This window comes from Suillus paluster (assembly GCF_016628075.1).
Source record: "Suillus paluster strain FC165 chromosome Unknown EDB91scaffold_42, whole genome shotgun sequence".
NCBI classification, from domain to species: Eukaryota; Fungi; Basidiomycota; class Agaricomycetes; order Boletales; family Suillaceae; genus Suillus; species Suillus paluster.
The window spans coordinates 303,637-323,788 of record NW_024537602.1 but is presented as its reverse complement, the minus strand read 5'-3'; the positions used below and the strand labels follow the sequence as shown (position 1 = coordinate 323,788).

General features: G+C 49.3%; 8 protein-coding genes across 8 annotated transcripts; 4 read left to right on the top strand and 4 right to left on the bottom strand.

Moving 5' to 3' along the window:
• Window positions 1–44: 44 nt before the first annotated feature.
• EDB91DRAFT_1056103 (uncharacterized protein) lies at window positions 45–407 on the top strand (the record flags this gene model as incomplete). The annotated part of the gene is made up of 1 exon (XM_041313977.1): window positions 45–407. The coding sequence occupies one exon, from the start codon at window positions 45–47 to the stop codon at window positions 405–407; it is 363 nt and encodes a 120-aa protein (XP_041175365.1).
• Window positions 408–5,401: 4,994 nt separating this feature from the next.
• Window positions 5,402–6,405, bottom strand: EDB91DRAFT_1348250 (uncharacterized protein). The gene is made up of 5 exons (XM_041325956.1): window positions 5,999–6,405; window positions 5,907–5,939; window positions 5,686–5,858; window positions 5,555–5,637; window positions 5,402–5,502 (listed from the first exon to the last, which is right to left on the bottom strand). The coding sequence occupies exons 1-3, from the start codon at window positions 6,398–6,400 to the stop codon at window positions 5,700–5,702; spliced, it is 594 nt and encodes a 197-aa protein (XP_041175364.1). The 5' UTR covers window positions 6,401–6,405; the 3' UTR covers window positions 5,402–5,502; window positions 5,555–5,637; window positions 5,686–5,699.
• A 21-nt stretch (window positions 6,406–6,426) lies between these two features.
• EDB91DRAFT_1144047 (uncharacterized protein) lies at window positions 6,427–8,078 on the top strand. The gene is made up of 10 exons (XM_041319126.1): window positions 6,427–6,885; window positions 6,943–7,069; window positions 7,123–7,265; window positions 7,328–7,377; window positions 7,425–7,498; window positions 7,549–7,573; window positions 7,626–7,679; window positions 7,733–7,923; window positions 7,974–7,999; window positions 8,056–8,078. Exons 1-9 carry the CDS (start codon window positions 6,843–6,845, stop codon window positions 7,987–7,989), a joined length of 723 nt encoding a protein of 240 aa, XP_041175363.1. The 5' UTR covers window positions 6,427–6,842; the 3' UTR covers window positions 7,990–7,999; window positions 8,056–8,078.
• EDB91DRAFT_552075 (uncharacterized protein) lies at window positions 8,006–8,742 on the top strand. Its single transcript, XM_041327692.1, has 2 exons — window positions 8,006–8,333; window positions 8,387–8,742. The coding sequence occupies exons 1-2, from the start codon at window positions 8,215–8,217 to the stop codon at window positions 8,619–8,621; spliced, it is 354 nt and encodes a 117-aa protein (XP_041175362.1). The 5' UTR covers window positions 8,006–8,214; the 3' UTR covers window positions 8,622–8,742.
• A 569-nt stretch (window positions 8,743–9,311) lies between these two features.
• On the bottom strand, window positions 9,312–10,742 carry EDB91DRAFT_1144041 (cyclin-like protein). The gene is made up of 3 exons (XM_041319125.1): window positions 10,645–10,742; window positions 10,274–10,584; window positions 9,312–10,214 (listed from the first exon to the last, which is right to left on the bottom strand). The coding sequence occupies exons 2-3, from the start codon at window positions 10,484–10,486 to the stop codon at window positions 9,381–9,383; spliced, it is 1,047 nt and encodes a 348-aa protein (XP_041175361.1). The 5' UTR covers window positions 10,487–10,584; window positions 10,645–10,742; the 3' UTR covers window positions 9,312–9,380.
• Window positions 10,743–10,782: 40 nt separating this feature from the next.
• EDB91DRAFT_1144035 (uncharacterized protein) lies at window positions 10,783–14,054 on the bottom strand. Its single transcript, XM_041319124.1, has 4 exons — window positions 13,880–14,054; window positions 13,768–13,814; window positions 11,594–13,746; window positions 10,783–11,562 (listed from the first exon to the last, which is right to left on the bottom strand). Exons 2-4 carry the CDS (start codon window positions 13,804–13,806, stop codon window positions 11,187–11,189), a joined length of 2,568 nt encoding a protein of 855 aa, XP_041175360.1. The 5' UTR covers window positions 13,807–13,814; window positions 13,880–14,054; the 3' UTR covers window positions 10,783–11,186.
• A 57-nt stretch (window positions 14,055–14,111) lies between these two features.
• Window positions 14,112–15,428, top strand: EDB91DRAFT_1144017 (Alpha/Beta hydrolase protein; the record flags this gene model as incomplete). The annotated part of the gene is made up of 7 exons (XM_041319123.1): window positions 14,112–14,275; window positions 14,326–14,500; window positions 14,551–14,633; window positions 14,683–14,812; window positions 14,861–14,992; window positions 15,046–15,139; window positions 15,189–15,428. Exons 1-7 carry the CDS (start codon window positions 14,139–14,141, stop codon window positions 15,425–15,427), a joined length of 990 nt encoding a protein of 329 aa, XP_041175359.1. The 5' UTR covers window positions 14,112–14,138.
• Window positions 15,429–15,686: 258 nt separating this feature from the next.
• EDB91DRAFT_1225110 (interferon-inducible GTPase-domain-containing protein) lies at window positions 15,687–17,000 on the bottom strand (the record flags this gene model as incomplete). The annotated part of the gene is made up of 1 exon (XM_041320963.1): window positions 15,687–17,000. The coding sequence occupies one exon, from the start codon at window positions 16,998–17,000 to the stop codon at window positions 15,687–15,689; it is 1,314 nt and encodes a 437-aa protein (XP_041175358.1).
• Between the last annotated feature and the right edge of the window lie 3,152 nt (window positions 17,001–20,152).

The window sequence follows — 20,152 nt, the reverse complement described above, 5'->3', positions numbered from 1 at the left end:
TGATGAAACTCGCTCGATGGGCTATGGAAAATGAGCTTGATGGCATGTATGCTCGTCTGCAACTTTGGGCCTCGGTGTTCAACTGCGCAGCCATCATGTGTAACAGGCAATGCCCTCTTCACCGAGATCCGAGATCTACTCCAGAAGGGTTCGACATCATGACCAGTGTCGGCCATTATTGCGATGGCCTCATGACGCTGTCCAATCTCGGCATTCAGTTGCAATATAACTCCAGTGCCATGGTCGGCTGCTCCGGACACATTGTCAGGCATGGCGTCACATTCAGGGGTGATTGGTTCGTGTGGGCATGGTTCATGCGCGATAACCTTCACAATTTTGTGGGGACACCTCGGTCAGAGTATGCGAAATACAAGGATGTAGATTGGGATGTCTCGGTTTCAGCTTAGACGACCGTGTCATGGTATATCAGATTACATTACGGTTGTATTCAGCCTTTTGGATCGATTAGTGATAAGGTTGTCAATTAATTTGAATCGATGATGTTGATTGAATCCCTGAAGTCTTCTCGCCTGTGTCACCGATCAACCGGACGTGAAGATGGAGGCAATGGGCCGAGCCGAGATGATCGGCATTGTTTGCCATGTGCCGACCGATGTGCATGGGAAACACGTTCTGCATCGGCCCACCTGATAGAATCGAACGCTGCTCGTTCGTGGGCCCACCTGACATCATCCATCCCATCGGCCCACTGATATGCACAGGGAATGCATTCTGCATGGGCCGGTCGATATGTACAGGCAACACATTCTATGGGCCCACACAATGACTTCACAGCAAGCATTGGCCGACCGATATGCACAGGCAGGGCATTCTACATCGGCCCGGTGGATAACATTGGGAATTCAACCCCATCGGCCCACACGATAGCTTCACACCCATCGTTGGCCGACCGATATACACAGGCAATGCATTCCGTATCGGCCTTCCGGATAGGATCGACCTTTTCTCCCCCATCGACCCACCTGACACCACACATGCCATTGGCCGGCTGATATGCACATAGAATACATAGTATAGGCCCACCTGATAGAATCAAATGTTCTTTCACATGGGCCCACACAATGGGTTCACATTTGCTGTTGGCCGATCAATACACACGGGCAAAGTATTCAACATTGGCCCACCTGATACAATACAGACCATCGGCCGGCCGATACCTAAAAACAACACATCATAGGGGCCCACCTGATAGCATCGGGTATCCCTTCCCATGGGCCCACACAGTAGCTTCACACCTAGCATTGGCCGACTGATGTGTACAGGCAATGTATTTGACATAGGCCGACCGATAAGTACAGGAAATGTATTCCATGTGGGCCGACTGATACGCACAGGCAACATATTTTACATGGGCCAACCGATAAGCACAGGAAACGTGTTCCATACCAGCCAACCGATGCGCACAGGCAACCTATTTCATGTCGGCCAACCGATATGCACAGGCAATGTATTCTACATGGGCCGACCGATGTGCACAGGCAACATATTTTACATGGGCCAACTGATAAGCACAGGAAACGTGTTCCATACCGGCTGACTGATGCGCACAGGCAATGTATTCCATATGGGCCGACAGATGCGCACAGGCAACATATTTTACATGGGCCGACCAATAAGCACAGGAAATGTGTTCCATACTGGCTGACCGATGCACACAGGCAACCTATTTCATGTCGGCCAACCGATATGCACAGACAACCTTTTCCACGTGGGCCGACCGATACACAAGAAATGTATTCCATACCGGCCGACCAATGCGCACAGGCAACCTATTCCATGTTGGCCAACCGATATGCACATACAACCTATTCTACATGGGCCCACCTGATCTAATACAGACCGTCAGCCGGTCAATGGCCACAGCCAACAAGCTCCATGGGCCCGCCTGATAGCATCGGGAATTTCTCCCCATGGGCCCACATGATGGCTTCACACCCATCATTGGCCTACCGATATACACAGAGGATGCATGCTTCATGGGCCTACCTGATAAAGTTAACCGTTGCTCCTTCATGGGCCTGCCCGATACCACACATACAATTGGCCGACCGATACACACAGGCACTATGTTCTACATGGGCCCAGCTGACAGCATCAGAGACTCCTCCACCACCATTTGCCCACCAATATACCGAACCCATGGGGCTATATGATGTTCATGGCCACCGGCCGACATGTTAATATCGACCATCATTACTTATGGGCCCAGCTGTTGAAATCGGGTCTCAGTAAGCCTGCTGGCCAAATGTTATGCACAGGCAAAACCATTTGATCGGCCGACGTCCGCTGGCCTGTATGGAACAGCATATTTTCAACCTCGGCTGCCTGTATAATACAGACTATGTGACTGAATGGGCTCGATCAGCACACTCACGCACTGCAAATGGATGGGGAATGCCTTTGGTCAGCAAGGCTCAAGGTCGACAGAGGATCAGCACACTCACGCCCTGCAAATGGATAGGGAATGTTGTCGGTTAGCAAGGCTCAAGGTCAACAGAGGATCAGCACACTCACGCGCTGCAAATGGATGGGGAATGCCTTTGGTCAGTAAGGCTCGAGCTCGACAGAGGATCAGCACACTCATGGGCTGTGAATGGATGGGGAATGCCTTTGGTCAGCAAGGCTCGAGGTCAACAGAGGATTAGCACACTCACATCCTGTAAATGGATGGGGAATGCCGTCAGTCAGCAAGGCTCGAGGTCGACAGAGGATCAGCACACTCATGAACTGTGAATGGATGGGGCATGCTGTCAGTCAGCAAGGCTCGAGGTCGACAGAGGATCAGCACACTCACGCCCTGCAAATGGATGGGGAATGCCTTTGGTCAGCAAGGCTCGAGGTCGACAGAGGATCAGCACACTCACCAACTGCGAATGGATGGGAAATGCCATCGATCAGAAAGGCTCGATGTCGACAGAGGATCAGCACACTCACACCCTGCAAGTGGATGGGGAATGCCTTTGGTCAGCAAGGCTCAAGGTCGACAGAGGATCAGCACACTCACGCCCTGCAAATGGATGGGGAATGCTGTCAGTCAGTAAGGCTCGAGGTCGACAGAGGATCAGCACACTCACATGCTGCAAATGGATGGGGAATGCTGTTGGTCAGCAAGGCTCAAGGTCGACAGAGGATCAGCACACTCACACCCTGCAAATGGATGGGGAATGCCTTTGGTCAGCAAGGCTTGAGGTTGACAGAGGATCAGCACACTCACACCCTGGGAATGGATGGGGAATGCTGTCGGTCAGCAAGGCTCGAGGTCGACAGAGGATCAGCACACTCACAAACTGTGGATGGATGGGGAATGCTGTCGGTCAGCAACGCTTGAGGTCAACAGAGGATCAGCACACTCACATGCTGCAAATGGATGGGGAATTCCTTTGGTCAGCAAGGCTCGAGGTCAACAGAGGATCAGCACACTTACAGCCTATCAGACAATCAGCAATTTCATTGTTGAGCTTGGGTCAGGGTGCGCATGTATGGACATGCTCACATCCTGTCAACAGGGTCAGAAAGGCTCGAGGTTGACAGAGGATCAACACACTGACAATCTACCAACCAATGGTCAATCTCGTTTGTGAGCAATGGTCAAGGGTGACGTGGGATCAACATGCTCACATTCTGTGAACAAGTCAGCAATTTCATCGCAGAGCAATGCTTAAGCTAAGAAAGCTGAACACACTTACCCCCTGTCAACAGTAAATTCTTCTGTCAACAAAGCTTGGGATCGGACGGGGGATCAAAACACTCACTTGCTATCAACAGTTCAGCAATTTCATTGTTGAGCAAGGCTTGAGCTCAACTAAGGATGAACACTCACAACCTGTCAACAGATCAGCACATTCTTCACTCAGCAAGGTTTGAGCTCGACGGATGATTGATACACTCACTCGCTATCAATAGGTTGACAGTGTCATCAGTAAGCCTGGCCCGACATTGACAGAGGATGCACACACTCACATCCTAACAACGCATCAACAATGTCTTGGGTCAGGAAGGTTTGAGTTCGACAGTGGATCAACACACTCACTCGCTGTCAGGATACTGACAATTTTACTCGTGAGTAAGGCTCGAGGTTTGTGGGTGATGAACACACCACAGCCTGTCAACAGATTGGCAAATTCTTCGGTCAGCAAGGTTCTACAAATAATCGGCACACTTACGTTCTGCCAATGGATTGGTTGGCTCATCGGTCAGTAATGCTCACTGCTGAAGGAGAGTAACACACTCACATACTGACAACAAATCAGCGATTTTTCGATCAGGAAGGCTCTGAGTTCGATGCACAATTTTGGCACTCACATTCTATGAAGTGATTGGCAACTTGCCCGGTCAGGAATGCTAAAGCTCGGTTGCGGATGAGCACACTTACATCCTGAAAACAGATTGGCCATGTCATTGGTGAGCAAGACCGAACTGGATGCAACATCAACACTCACATCCTGTCAATGTGATACGCAATTTCATTTGTGAGCAACCCTTGACATCGATGGAGGATGAGAACACCCACCCTCTGTCAACGGATCAGCAATTTCATTGGTCAGCGAGGTTTGAGCTCGTCAGAAGACCAATGTGCTCACTTCCTGTCAACGAGTAGGCGATGCCTTCGGGTGAGTAACAAGGCTCGAGCTCGACGAAGGATAAACACACTGACTCGCTGTAAGTGGATTGCGAATGTCTTCAGTTAGCAGGGCTGGAGCTTGACAGGGGATCGACACACTAACACTTTGCTGTCGACAGATCGGCAATGCGCTCGGTGAGCAAGGCTTGAACTCGACGGAGGATTAACACACTCACTCCCTGTCAATGCATCAGTGATGTCTTCAATCAGCGTAAAAGAGAAAAATATTGGACGTACTGCCTGCGAGCAATCGCCAACCTAAATGAGAGTGATTTCTGAACAGTCCAAAAATCTCACCCAAATATGTGGAAACCAGGCACCCAACTCGCCTATTACCTCCGCATGACCCTGGAATGTGGGAGATGTGATTGTCTGAACAGAGTCGACAAGTTCCACAAGTGTTCTGCAAAATTTCGATCATTAATACTCACCACAAGTAAATGAGATCCTGGGTAGTTGCCTTTCAACTGCATATTTCATGCAAACCTCCAAGTTGGTTTGCTGAGTTGAGACAAACAGCTGCTTAAGCGCTTCATCATCCAGAGTGCCAGCCGTGTGTTCGATAAGTAGCCCGCAGTGCGCGCCATCCCTGTCCATGTCTAATATGGGATGTAAATCATCATGTATCACAATTCAACGATCAACCAACTCACTAGGGAGGCATACGTGACATTTTGGAGGCCGTCCGATGGCCTCGGGGTTGTATAGAAACTTCAATTGGGGCCCGTTCACAAATGACTCCTCGGCATGCTTCGGGGCCATTTCTTGAGTGTCTTCCCTAGAATGTCCGTCCCTTTTCAGCTGTGCATATGTGACGTCGTACAAGGCGTCGAATTTGGTAAATAATACTATCACCGGAACTGATGATGGTGAATGAGACAATCATTAACAATGGTTAGATCGACAACTTACTGCTTCCAGTGTCGCAGTGAGAGAAAAACTTGATTTCCCCTTCGGTGAAAGACCTGCTTGCTTCATCCATCGGTATGCAATACCTATGTCAAAGAAGTGAGCCAGCGCATGTCGCCAATGTGACCAATTACCATATGGCATGAAGTCAATCATTTACACTGGTTCTCTTAGAACGGTCGGTGATAAATGCCTTCACCTTGTCGAATTTGGAGTCTCCTCCTGCTTCAAAACCACGTGAATCGTGAAAGACGAATCCTGGGTTGCTTTGAAACACCATTTCATTCTCGATGTCGTGCTCTCCACACTGAGAACACGTCAGGTCATGTTGTCAATTGATGAGAGCACATATTACCTTTCTAGATGCCTTCAAGACGGCGGGCTTGATCTGATCTCGATAGGTCAATCATCGCTGCCCTCCTGCTATAACTATATCACGATGCACACCTTTTTCCCAGCGCTATTGTATATTTTTGGGTTCTCCCGTGTATCGCAAACCCTCTGCAGGATGGTGGTCTTTCCTGCATTCGCTCTTCCTATAATGAGGATTCGAAAGCGACTGAATTTTCGTCTTAACACTGAAGGCTCCACGGAAGACGGTGAGGGAGCGCTCAGTGCAAGCTCATGACTACTGCCTCTTCCTGCAATGAAGGTTTGGAAGCGATCGAATTTCTGTCTTACGTTTGAAGGATCCATGGAAGAAGATGAAGGAGACCGGGGAGCGTTCAGCACAGGCTGAATATAACCACTGGCACTGTAGCACTGTGGAAACTCTGAACACTCGAGCACAGATTCAATGGGTAATGGGTATATGGCTGTGTGTACCATGAGGCGTACACGAGGACTCATCGAAGATTCTGATCTTATCAGAAGTCACGGAATTTCTGTCTTGAGAAGGTAACGACTTTGTGACGACTCCACTACCGCTCAGTACACGTTCTATTTGAAAATTGAACTTTGTTATATAGGTATTTGTCTCTACGCTGGTGTGCACCAGAGCGACTCCTTACCATCCTCTTATTTACAGTACGGATAAACTGTTCCCCCGCCTTCTCTGACCTTCTCTGACCCACATGTTTCCATCGCATAACATGATGATGATCGGATCAATGTTAGCTGTTCAGGTGCACCATGAGGCATACACGACTATCTTCCTTCCATCATTCGGCTCCCTATTGAGGTTCATTTCTTGATACATAATGGCCCTGCGCTTAGCACTTAGCACTCGGTTACAACTTCCACATATATCTATCCCTTGTGCGCAGGAGAGTTTTCCCTAACTCGAGTCCGCATGGCAGACTCCCTCCACATTCCCTGTCCTCTCCATATCTCTGGTAAGACTCAACTCTCGCATTACTTGAATTATCAATCCCACTGAATGAATTGAATAGGCGTCTTCGTTGATTTCATCAAGTCGGGAAAGAATGTAGAATTTGCTGAAGTACGGATCGGCAAGTTGCACAGTCAGATCGAACGAAATGCAGAGAAGACTTTGCGACAGACATTTTCTCCACCCATGTGAGTATTTGAGATACTCAAATGACTTGCCATCTAAATCGGCTTAATCATAGGATACTTTCTCTCGCGGATTCGTTTTCCTTACATCTACGGTGCAAGACATTGTTTGGAATGAAGACTGAGCATCAAGACGTTGACTTCGATGTCGAAGACATCTTCCGCGTGTCTGGTACAAGAACAGAACCTGAAAGACAAGGTAAACGGGTAATCGTCGCACTCTCATCTTAGTTGCTCACAAACTCGTCGCCTCATCCACAGAATACATCATCTTTCACAAAAAAATCAAGATCCTCGTCGAGCTTTCCGAAGTAAGGGTCCATTTCTCGCATTCGAACTCATCTAAGTCGTAGATCAGCAGGCTGAGCAGCCTTCCGATGACGGCCTGGCATTACAGCCCACCACTGACGAGATCATTCGGATTTGTCCGAGGTGAGTCAGGATGACCACGAAGTGCCATTCTTCATGTTGAGGCTCCAAAGGTTCCGAATTCTGGTGATAGGAAAGGTATCAGTTTTGCGTGGATCTCGTGCCAGTGTTGACACAATGCTTCCGATAGACTGGCGTTGGAAAATCCTCCCTGATCAACAACGCATTTGGGGTGCAAAATGCGGTGGGCTATTCACGACACTTCGATGTGGAGAGTCACTCATACTCCCTCCATAGATCGCTTCGCATGATATGCCAGGCGAGGCTAACATTGACACCGAATTCGTTTCACACCAGAACGACAGATTTGTTCTCCATGATAGCAAAGGTTTTGAACCTGGGGGCGGGGGCAATGTCAACATAGTCCAAGATTTCATTAATCGCCGCAGAAACATGCCTGCTCTCAAAGATCAGTTACATGCTGTTTGGTAAGGCCTACGTTTTGACGAGTCCGTACGTCAAGCTGACATTGTCAAAGTGTGGAACTTCCATGACCCTCACTGTGTAATGGCTATTTTATTCGTCGTCGTCGCATCCACCCTGACGTTATCTGTGCTCAGTACTTGCGCAGCCAAGAGTTCAGGAACTTGATGGTCAACATGGTGAATAAGCTAGAAGTTGGACCTACAAGCGATCCTAGCAAGACAATGTAGGCCGGTCTTTTACATGACGGACGAATTTTCATCTGATTAAATGTTCACAGTGGTATTGGGCTCTCGATGGTGGGTACTATCGCGGCCATCATGTCTGCCCTGGCAGGACCTGCAGCTCCCATCGTGGTGCCGATCGCGGCAGGTGTCGTACTCGCCATATGGGTTTACGACGTGTACCAGGTGTCGTACGTACCTCAATATACCCTTTATCGAGAGAATATTCACGGATCTTTATCAGCCGCGTGGTACTTCAGCGCGTCATGTCATACATCGTCGACTTAACCCTCGTGTTGCAGACACTTTACCTCGTGTCGGAAAGCCAGGAAGTGTCTCGTAGGGCCATCAAGCTCGCGGTCAGGTCCTACATCGAATCGCCAATCAGCGGAGAAGTTCATACTCGGATTCAGGAGTATGATAAGGAATTGACGCTGCTGGATCGCAGGGGCCGCGATACCCTTAAACAAAACCATTGAGCTGATGCAGTTGTACAGCATTGATGCCGAGACGATGATCGACCTTCGGAAAAAGGTTTCGGATGTGCCTTCATTACCAGATGAACCATGGGAAGACGTCAAGGACTAGTAGCATTCGATTCTTTCTTTTTTGTATAGTTTGTTGGCGTTGGCAGGTAGCGATAACTTAAAAACTACTGTAGTGTGCTACGTTAGACCCTCTTCTATCACTCGAGTGCCCTTGTTACACAAAGCTTCAGAGTCACCTAGGTTCTGTATGCCGCCTACGAACTGACGAACGGCAGTCCATAACGATACTCAGTCCGCCATTCGCATAGGGATGGATCGACGTGAGGGTCAGTCGTATATAAAGCCGAGACAAAAGTCTGTACATCTGCAGTTCGGTTAGCAACAGAGACACCTTGAGGGCCAAAGAATCGAGGACAGCATGTCGATCGCATGGGAAAAACATTCTCGAGGTAGTGCTAGTGAGCGATAGCATTGGTAGCATCCATGATTGTCTTATTTCACAAACATCACGTCGAGTAATGGAGTATGTTATCGTCAGATAGAGACAATTGTTTGGGACGGCTTGAACTTACCTTCACATTATTACTGGTGCAACCACATAATGGTTAGATGACAACATACATTTTCTCTTCGCTTTGGCCACCCGTCTGAAATAACGCCACTCGGCGGATGTCAAATCCATCACGCGAATCGTTACAAGAAACTGTCATTATCCGTAGAAAATAGGTACACAAGAGGTGACTACCTCCTTTACCGCTCAACAGGAAGCCGATCCATATCAGCCCTCCCTTCCTTGATCCACTCCTCCTTCACCAATTTCTCCTTCTCCAAGTAGTACAACTTGTATACCAGCTTGATAGTGCCCTCGCTGACACCAGCAACCAAACCGATGTCTCGAGAAGACTTGGGCTTTCCTAGTAGGTGGCAGGTAAAGTAAATCGCACCGCCAGCGATAGAAACCGGGCTACGACCATCCGCAACGCCATGCTTGCGCGCTGCGACAATGATATCACCGCATATGGACTGGACGTTGGCGGGAAGGTCAAGGTGGTTGCAGTAACGAACGAGCAGGTTTTCGGGGCCAGTAGACGGGTTGCTTCCGTTCGCATTAACCTGTGCAGTAGCTCCAGGTGAAAGATTGAAAGCCTGCTCCAGTGCCTTGTAGCACTGTCCAAGCGTCTTCTTCGACACATGGGTCAAGTTACAAATTTCGCGGAAGGTACGAGGGACGTGTGCTTGGCGGCACGCGATGAATATACACGCGGCGATCACAGCCTCCAGGGGTTTTCCACGAAGAAGCTTCTCTTCGTCTGAGCGCTTGTATAGTTGTTTGGCAATATCGCTGATGGTTTTGGGAAGCGAGAACTGGTCGCACCAGCTGCCGATGTCGCGGAATGCGGTGAGAAGATTTCGCTCCGAGCGTGAGCTCTGTGAGCGGGAAGCTGCACGTTGGAGCTCGCGAGCAATTCCCGTGCCGCCATCACGGAAACTGATGAGCGTATCCAACTGCTCTATACCCTCCAATAGAGGGTCTGACGCTGCACCGACACGGGAAGGATCATCGCCTTCGTCGTTTGCGAACGTCTAACAAGCAATTATGTGTGCAGGGTTATCGCAACAATAAAAGAGACGATAGGACTTACTCTCCATTCACTTCTCGTATCAACAATTCGATCACCCAACACCAGTCCACAACTCCCGCACACAAGATCTCCGCTCCCAAACTCTTCAACAATATTCGGATTTGGATCTCTACACTCTGGGCAAATAAGACGAACGGCCAAGTCTGGGCCGAATGTGGGTTGTTGTATTTTTTGAGCTGCTGCTGCGAGTGGGAAAGGTTGAGCGAATGCCATCCTAACTGGTTACGAGATCCCGTGTGCGGTTTTTGCGAGACTGGAATGCGGTCTGAGCCGCGTTGAATACAACGAATGTGTTTCTTTCTAAAACGTATCTAATGGTGGGAGTAAAATGGCTTCATCACGAAACCGGACATTAGCTCGTTGTTACATACCACTAGGTTCACAAATACAGTCCACGATATTCAACCTGACGAACCTGAGCAGGGTCCGTGGTGAGGGATGATGGTGGTCTAGGACAGGAAGTTGCGCTGCTTGGCTACATCCTGTGCCACGCAGAAAACAGCTTGGATGACTAACGAAGGCACGTTTCCATATTTGGTGTGTTATTACCACGGCCATCTCAGGAGCTAATTATTGCCTGTGCCAAGTGAAAGCGGGGAAGAGATCGAGCATTGCAGGCAACACACTACACAAGTAAATCGTAGCAGCAACAACAACAACAACAACAACAACAACAACAAGCCAATATCATATTCAAGAGCGGGGAAGTATTGCAGTAAAGTGAACAAAATGAAACAGCATGAGTAAAGTATGAAACGCATTGGAGCAACATCAAGTCTGTGAGGGGTAACTGCTGAGCGCTGAGTACGTCAAGATTCGTGAGCAATGAAACAGTCATGGATAGCTGTGTACGGATGCATCCCATAGCGAAAACAGAAGAAAGAAACCATGCGTAGAAAATATAGCATGAGTATTAGTAGTAGGCCGCCTGAGCCGCGTGCGGATCGGTGGGATACATCTCGTACTGCGGAACGTGAGACATGTCGTAGTACTGGGAATACCCGTAGTGCTCGGGATAGTAGTACTGCTGATGATATGGCGAGTATCCGTACATGGTGGGCTCCACTGCCTGCTCCGGCATAGGCTGGTCATTAGCATGACTTGAGCTAGCATCATCCTGCGCGGAAGGATCTTCAGGTGACTGGTAAGGCTGTGACTCAGTATTGGGACTGGCGGGACGTGAGGGCTCAAATGATGCTGCGCTCGTCCTCAAACTGGAAGGCCGGCGACCAGTCTTTATTGGCTTGAGATCCGAATTAGAAGATGGCGATCGGATCTCGATGCGGGAACTCTGACGAGGGAACACAAAGAGGGGATTACCAGTTGTTGGGATCAATGAAACCATTACCAGGAGGTGTGTGAGGTGGCGCAAGGAAATCTGGGGAGCTAGTAGAGTGGTGGTGCATAGGAGAATAAGGAAGCCCTGGAGGTGTCATCATGCCATGCGCTAGCGGGCGTGGTGTGTACATTGTCGGGTGTTGCAGATACACCGGTCGGCCGGTGGCAATCTCATATGCTACACCATGGTGGCCGATAGCAACGCCAGGCGGTAGGGAGGCGCCATACCCATAGGGCGATCCGTATGGAGGTGATGGCTGCGATGACTGTGAGAACACCGTCTGCAGTGGTGGAGGCATTGATGAATGGGCGGCATCAGAGGTCTCCAGGTTCGCTGCGGTTTGCTCGACCTGAAGAAGAGCAGGTGCACTCTGGTCATACTGCTCCTGCAATATGCCGTTAGGCACATCTGCGGTCTCCTTGGCCTGCTGATCTGCGGCCGCACGCATCATTTGCTTCAGAAGCGGTGACGTGATCTTCTCCTTCGATGACGTTGAGGTAGCAGGGGACGAGGGTGCTGGTGCAGCAGGTTTGGAAGGCACAGCAGATACTGATGTAGAAGGCACATGACCGTTGGCTGGAGGCAAAGCTGATTGCGATGTTGGAATGGGCTGCCGTGGAGGCACGAGCTCTGGTCGAACTGTGAAGACATCTTCGATAGGATGATCTGCGACGGTAGTAACCGCCTCTACGGCCTCTACAGCCGGCTCGGGCGCTTTCTCCTTTCCTGCCCTCTTGGGTAGACGCACGACAAACGTCTTCTCGCTCGTCTCTGAGGGTGCATTAACAGATAGTGCGGGCCCTGCTGCTCGAGATGGCCGAGCGGAGCTTCTGATAACCTGACCCTCTTTGCCAGAGAGCTTGACCCGATAGCCTGGACCTTGACCGCCACGAGGTTTCAAAGCGGGGTCGAAATAAAGGAACCCCTCGTGGTGCTTTGTCCAGACAAGTTCGGGCTTCATCGCGTACCACGTCCTGCCCGATGCAGCGGCAGCGGCAGCAGGAGGAATGAAATGTGCTCCAGTGGGCGAGGGCGTAAAACCGCCACGTGCAAAACCACCACGACCACGACCTCCGATAAATCCAGCCCTGCCACGAAGTGGCATGAAACCTCGTGCAGGCCTTGCTACTTGCTGTTGTTGGTGTGGTGCAGCCGCACGCCTCTTTTCATCTCGCTTCTTCATCTCCTCGAAACCGTCGTGGGTCCATGGCCGGTCAATAAGCGGCGTCTCGACTGGGGGTTTCTCTGTCTCTTGAGATCCAGAGGTTTCTGGTGCAGGACGACTTGACTCTGGGCCAGTAAAAGCTCCTCTGCCCCTTCCGCGCACAAAACCTCCATTGAAGCCTCCTCTTCCACGACCCCTACCCTGCCAGCGTCCTCTCCACCACCCACTCAGACTCCGAAGGTCCTTATCCAACAGCCGATCATCGTGACCCCAAAACTCACCAACGGTGGGAACATACGACGGGTCAGCCTCTAACCTCTGCTGATAAGCTTGACGAGCATTGTGTCCAGAAGGGGGCCTAGCGAACGAACTTCTGGATGGTTGACGAGACGTCGATGCCTGGGGCTGATCATCTGCAGGCTCTGAAGCCTCTTCAGTTTGAACAGGTGGGGGCTGAGGGGCCGCACCGCGGTCATACGAAGGCGCTGAGGCTGCGCGCTTGGGCAGGGGGCGCTTTGACGCTTTACCTGTTTTACGCGCGGGCGGACCTAACAAATCATGCTGTGTGATAGAAGGACTATTGAATTCTTCAAACTCTATAGTCGGGAGTTCTGCAGGGCCATTGACAGTTTCCTCAGCGACCATCTCTGACCAATTCCCAGCGGCACTGAAAAAGGGAGTAGAATCGCCATCAAGGTCTTTGACTGCCTGATGCTTGAGCGATGGAATATCTGCAGAGTTCTGTGTCGTATTGGGTGTCAGAATGTGTGAATGGCCATTGGAGACAATGTCTTCGGAGGGAGGTTCGGTGTCGGAGTCCGTTCCACTGGCGACTGAGGAACGATCGTCATCAGATTCGGAGTCAGTTGCAACTTCTCTAATAAACTCCTCATCGCTCTCAAAATTGTCTCTTCCCCTTCCCCTGCGCTTGACCATACGAGTCTTGCGGGGCTGTGGAGAAGACCTTAACTTCGCAGATGAAAGTTTAACATCCTCATGGGATGCAGTAGAAGATACGATAGCGGGCATATTAAGAGCTGTTAGGAGAACGTGAGTGGTATTATTCATGAAGTCAAAAACGTAAAGAAGTGTGAAAACATACTTGTGATATGAATGAAGTCGGATTTGTAGCTCTAACAGCAGAAAAACGGTGAAAAAAACAAGGGGGAAACGGTATAAATTGAGGGATCGATTATTGCGGGGAAGGTGAAGGAGAGAATAACGCTGTAAAAGACAATGAACTAGCAGTCAGGTAGAGGCGTGGTGGAAGTATTTCACAAAGGCAGATGGAAATTGCCGGATTTAGTTCCCAGTCAACTGCGGTGCCGCTCCTTACACTGCCTTACCTTTGACTCAATTCAATGGATCCAACAAGTTTTAATCATCGAACGGCTCAAATTTCTACTGGTCGACTTTATCATTTTATCGACCAAATCCCCAGGAATCATGATACAACTCGACCACCAATAATTTGTTTGCATGGTTTTCCTGATTCATGGTACTCGCCAAGATTTTCTCGATATGACAAGACTTTCAATCCTCAATCAGGTTCGGATGGCGCCACCAGATTGGACCATGGTGTCGACAAGGTTTCCGTGTGATTGTTCCAGACATGCTGGGTTACGGCGAGACCGACACGCCTCATGATTCTTCAGCGTATTCCACGAAAAATATTTGTAATGATATTTCCGCACTTCTCGACTTCCTTGCGATACCCAAAGCTGTTAGTTTGTCCTATCTACTGGACTCATATGCTGAATTCGAGAGGTGTAGGTGGTGATTGGCCATGATTGGGGTTCATATACCGCTGGGAGATTTGCTTTGTGGCATCCGGATCGATTGATAGCACTGGTCTTGTGCGTATTCTTTGAGTCATTCGATACACCACCGACGTGATATGCTTAGGTTATCTGTTCCATACGTCCCTCCAATGACACAGCATATGCCTGTCGAGGAAATGGCTAGAAAATATCCATCATATGGATATCAGATATACTTTGCGTCCGAATCATCAACATCTGAGATCGAAGCAAACGTGTGCATCTTCTTGTTTATCTTGCGCTTTTGACTCAGGTGGTTGAAGCTCGTTCCCTTTCTCGGTCTGGTGTTCAGAACGTCTGACAAGGCTTTACCATGGACAAAGCTAGAAGAGCTCCCAGCTCTTATCACCAATAAGCAAATCGACTTTACCGACGGGTGCCTCCTTGACGAACGTGTAAATGCATCGTCTGCGATAATGGTTTACGCTGATGATCTTTGGCGTAACAGGAATTGCAATATTACGTTTCTCAGTTTCAACGCGGCATGCGGGGGCCTTTGTCTTATTACCGAACCACGAAAACGCGATTCGAAGAAGAGAAAGGTACACGGCTCGTTCACAACGTTACTACGTTTCTTATCTCAGGTCACAGAGGCTCAGCTACCTGCACATCTACCGCCGAACCTTCCTGTTCTCTTCATGTACGGAACCAAAGATGCCTCGTGTCCCCCGTCAGCGGTCCGGAACGCCCACAAATTCATTTCACGACTGAATACTGTCGCCCTCGAGGATGTTGGTCATTGGGTGATGTTGGAGGCGCAAGATCGCGTTACATCAGAAGTCTTGCGATACCTTTCGTCTCTAGGTTTATACCAGAAATCTCAGCTGTAGAACAGTCTGTAAACCACTAGGGTTCAATTGAGAGTCGGAGTCAGCGATGAAGATCAGTTACAAGCGTATGAACATGTCGAGAATGGAGAAGTAACAACGTCAGACCAAAGGAAGAAACATAGGAAGTACAGTATGATCACCGACTGCGAGTCGGCGGCGAAGATAAGCGGAATGATCATATCGAGAATAGAGTAGTAACGATGTCAGCCCAAAAGAAGGAATATAGGAAGAAAGGTAGCGCCACCGACTACGTCGATTTTTATCTCGCTGTTTCATCACGGCTTGCCCGCCTGGTCTGGGCCTCCCCGATCAAATCGTTCAACAACTCAATCTCGTCGATGACCTTCTTCGGCCGCTTTTCCTTGACGACGCTGAGCATCGTTTCATTCGAAACGATATAAACCCTTTGGTTGGGCATATTCGCATTCTCCAGGTTGTCTTTGACGCTCTGGCGGGTCTGCTGAATGAACTGCTGCCGCGCAGTCTGATAGAGCTTCTTCTTTTGATCTTCGTCTTCATCATCATCGCTGTCGTACCCCATATCCTTCATGACGTTACGAATGTGCTGGTCCGCCTTAGAGCGGACGATGTACGTGGGGATCTTGAAACGCCTGCAGTTGGTGAGGATGGCGATGTCCGTCATCGTGAAGCGATTGTCGAACAAGACGATGATGCAGTCAAAGACGTAGAGTCCTTGTGCGTTGAAGTACTGCCAGTCTGGGATCTTGAGCGTGCCCGCGCCAGGAATGTCGTACCAGACATAGGGATATTCCGCATTGGAGTTAGCGTATCTGGCCAGGTTCAGCGTTGTCTCGGTGACGCCAGTGGCGGCAGATCCGCTATCCTTGTTACGCAAGCCACGCAAGGCGTTGATGAGAGATGATTTTCCTCCACCTGCCACGCCGGCTACTGCAAAGTGGAAGAGATCCTCGCGGTATTGAACCCTCCGCTTGGCAGCGAGAACTTCTTGATGTGTGGGCGTCACGACAGGTTGAATACCATCTTTCAACTTGCGTTCAGCCTCCTCCTTGGCAGCATTGGCCACCTTTACTTCTTCCTCCGCTGCTTTCTTCGACACGTTGGCCGCCTCCTGAGCGGCAGTCGCCTTTCTCTTCTCCTCGTTAGCGACTTCCTCAAATTTCTTGGCCTGTTCCTGGGCAGCCTGGGCGTCTTTTTTGGCTTGCTCTTGGATAGCGATGGTTCGCTTCCGCTCCTCCTCTGCTTCCGCCGCTTTCTTCTTCGCTTCTTCATTGGCGGAATGAGCAGCAGCTTCCGCTAGGAAGCGGGCTTCGTTAGCGGCCCGTTCGGCCTGGACCATCGCCATCATTTCCTTATGAGCCTGCCCCTGCGCTGCGGCAGCGGCCTCCATGGCGAGCCGCTGAGCCTCCATAGCCTTGTTCTGCGATTCTTGATTCGCCTGGATGAGCTTGGTGACCTCAGCCCTGGCAGCCTCTGCATCCTTGCGAGCTTGCTCAGCAGCCGCCTCTGCGTGCCGGCGTGCTTCTATGTCGACGAGGGATGGATTGGGCGCACTTGGCCTGAAAAGGCGACCGATCCAGGAGAATAGTCCCATCTCTGAATATGATCAAAAATGGTAATGCGTGGACCTGTTGATCGTTACATCGCACGATGGCTTCGATCTCTCGAGCTGAGGGAACTTACTGGTATGTGTAGGCTTTTGAGAGAGAATTCAGGTAACAGCGTTGGTCGGGATAAGTGCTGTGGATTTTCAGGATAAGAACGAAGCACTGATCTTAAACGATTGAATAGAATGCTGCCTCGAGGCGTTTTTGTGTGGTGTCGTGTGCAGATCAAGGAAGCCACTGAATGCGGGCAGGCGCTGATCACAGGTTAGCTAGGGCTATGGGCTGTATGACATCCGTGAGTTTGTGAAATATGACTTGGAGACGACGAAGCAACGATGATCAAATTGAGTTTTTCATCAATAGAGAACATTCTGTGCGTCCAAAATGCTCATGTTCTTCAATTTCACGCGCCCAAGAAGATCTTCGTGGACCTTCACATAATCAGTATGGCAACACTGGGCTGCACATCGCACGGAAGTTGGGAATGAGTTACTAGATCAAGTTCGATTGGTGACGGTCATGCACATGATGCAGATCGATGTGCTCAATCGAGTTCATCGATAAGAGAAGGTTTTGAAGGAGGTCAAATTTAATCATTAGGCTAGAAGGACTCACAGCTCTCGTCACCGCCGCCTCCCTGACTCGAGGTTGCGCAATGAAGAAGTACGTACTGCATCCAAGGGCTGCACATGCACCGATATATGGAATCTGTGGAAGGATCGGCACTGGCCGAGCTCTGTCAATGAATCGAAGGATGCACCGATGCAGTCTAAGTTAGGATCCACATAGCGCTCAGAGATGATAAGGTTCAAGAATACAGCTGTACCGCTTTCAAGATACTGATCAATGATCACAGTGGTTTGTCAAACTGGCACCAGCACTTGCCACAGCATTTCTTACGTTCACACTTCGGCTCCTAATGCGCGAACTTGCTCACCGTTCAAAGTACGCCTCCGCCTTTGTTGTTGGATCAGAACCGACATCCCTCACGAATCCCGAGAGTCCAGTGGTGTTGTACGCAGAAACTCGGAGGGATGGAATGTATGGATTTGGTACAATGGCAGCGTTAACGTTCACCACTGCATAGTTGCCGTGGTGAGTCTCCTCGAGGGGTTCTGGTATCTCCTCAGGGATGTTGGCTATTGGGTGAATGGGAGCGCAGGACCGCATCACATCGGGCTTGTTTTCGGTTCATTGCGTCTCTGGAGGTAAATCGAATGTAGAATAGGAGATATGTATACACTGAGTCGAGAACTCGAAGTCGAAGATGGGCCACAAGGGGAATGGAAAAGTACAGTGATACTAACGTCAGCACGAAAGAAGAAATATAGCAAGTCTATCACCGACTTATACAGGGTCATAAGACACTCAGAGAAAATGTCTCAAGTCTTATGGTAGGGTTAGGGTTAGCTGCCTGGGTCAAAATTTCATGAAGCATTGGTGTAGACATTTTCATAGTCTACATATACAAAAGAACCACTAATTAGTCTTACTAGCCTCACGAGAGCGCAGATCGTAAGTGTAACAGATTGATGCACAAGGTGCATTTACGAGCAGGAAGACTGAGGGGATGGAGTACTGGTGTGTGAGCAACTTGAAATGCAAGGAGACAGAGTACTGGCATGCCAGTGACTTGGGTTTCGGGGAGATGGTGTACTGGTGTGAGAGCAACTCGCAACGTGAAGGGATGGAGTCCTGGTGCGCGAGGAACATGCCTAAGTGAATAAATGTGTCAGGACTCAGCATCATCATTTGCAAGAGGAGTGACTTGAGTACCATGGGAGCACCATTTTTTATGATTGACAGAAGGTGGTGTGGTGAGTAATTATATCGCGGGCCTTCAGGGACGTTCTAATGAACAAGTATAATCTCAGTCTCTTGGAAAAGGCTCGTGCAACGAGCTAAGTACCTAATGAACAAGTATACTAATGACTCGTTAGCTGCGTTCTAATTGATACGTAGAGACTATGTACTCACATCTCAGTCTCTTGGAAATGGCTGAGATGCGCTCATGCTACTGGTGGCATTCTTATAGTAAGCTATGTAGAAACAAAAAATATATCAAATGAATGAGTAACATATTGCAGGACTCGAGCTGACATCAACACATCGCTCGTCAATGTCCATTTTGGCTTGGGCTTGGACCACCTGTCACTCTCCCTCCTCAACCATCTTGGATCGGTCGGTTTTCTTCATCTCTGATTGTTCTGATCGTTCGAACTCCAACAGGTGGAGTGTGTGATCAACATTGGCATTGGATGACAGAAGGTTCACATAGGGCTCATTATCATCAGCTTTGGGATTAGATGAGAGCGGATGCAGATAAGGCACTTCATCATGAATAGATTTGAGCTCTGCAGCAGCTGGTGGAGTCTTTGTACTCTGTGGGTGTGGAGGGTACTTGAACACACCAGAAAGTGACAGGAATTTGAGTACTTGCCAGTGGCACATTTGCTACCTGTGTGTTGGTATGTGCTGTGCAAGGATCTACATTTGTTGCATCTTCTTCAAATTCAGTGTGAGAGAGAAATCATAGGTGTGTTTTTGAAGCTTTGCAAGCATCATGATGTGTGTTTGCTAGTAGTGTGGAGCTCAACATTGCACTTGACAGGCAAGAGATGAATTCAAACTCCACTCTGCTGCAGCGACTCATACCATGCCCCCTCATCGGTCTATTCACAATCAACTCCTTAAGGAGATTGATACTGCTACTCTGGAGGTAGCAATGGCTCTTTATGATCATGTTATGAAAGATGATTCTGACTTGGACTCCAATTCTGATATCATCACAAATCTCTCCCCACTCTCCCCAATATCCCCCTATTTCTCTGATACTAGCGGCAACTTTAGTAACTCTAGCGGTATCGTCACACACTACAGTTGCCTCCTCAGTGCAATATCTGCTCTTCGCAATGAGGTTGAAGCTTCAGACATCTTCAATCAACCAAATCACCCTATTCCATGAGGTCCACAGATCCAGCTCTTAACTCACTTTGCCAAGGATCACCCCCACTTGTTTCACCAGAAATTGTGTGTAAATCCTGATATTTTTGATGCCATCTTAGATCAGATCAGCGGTCACTTGATTTTTCAAAATAATTCAAATAACCATCAGCTCCCCATTGCCCTACAGCTTGCC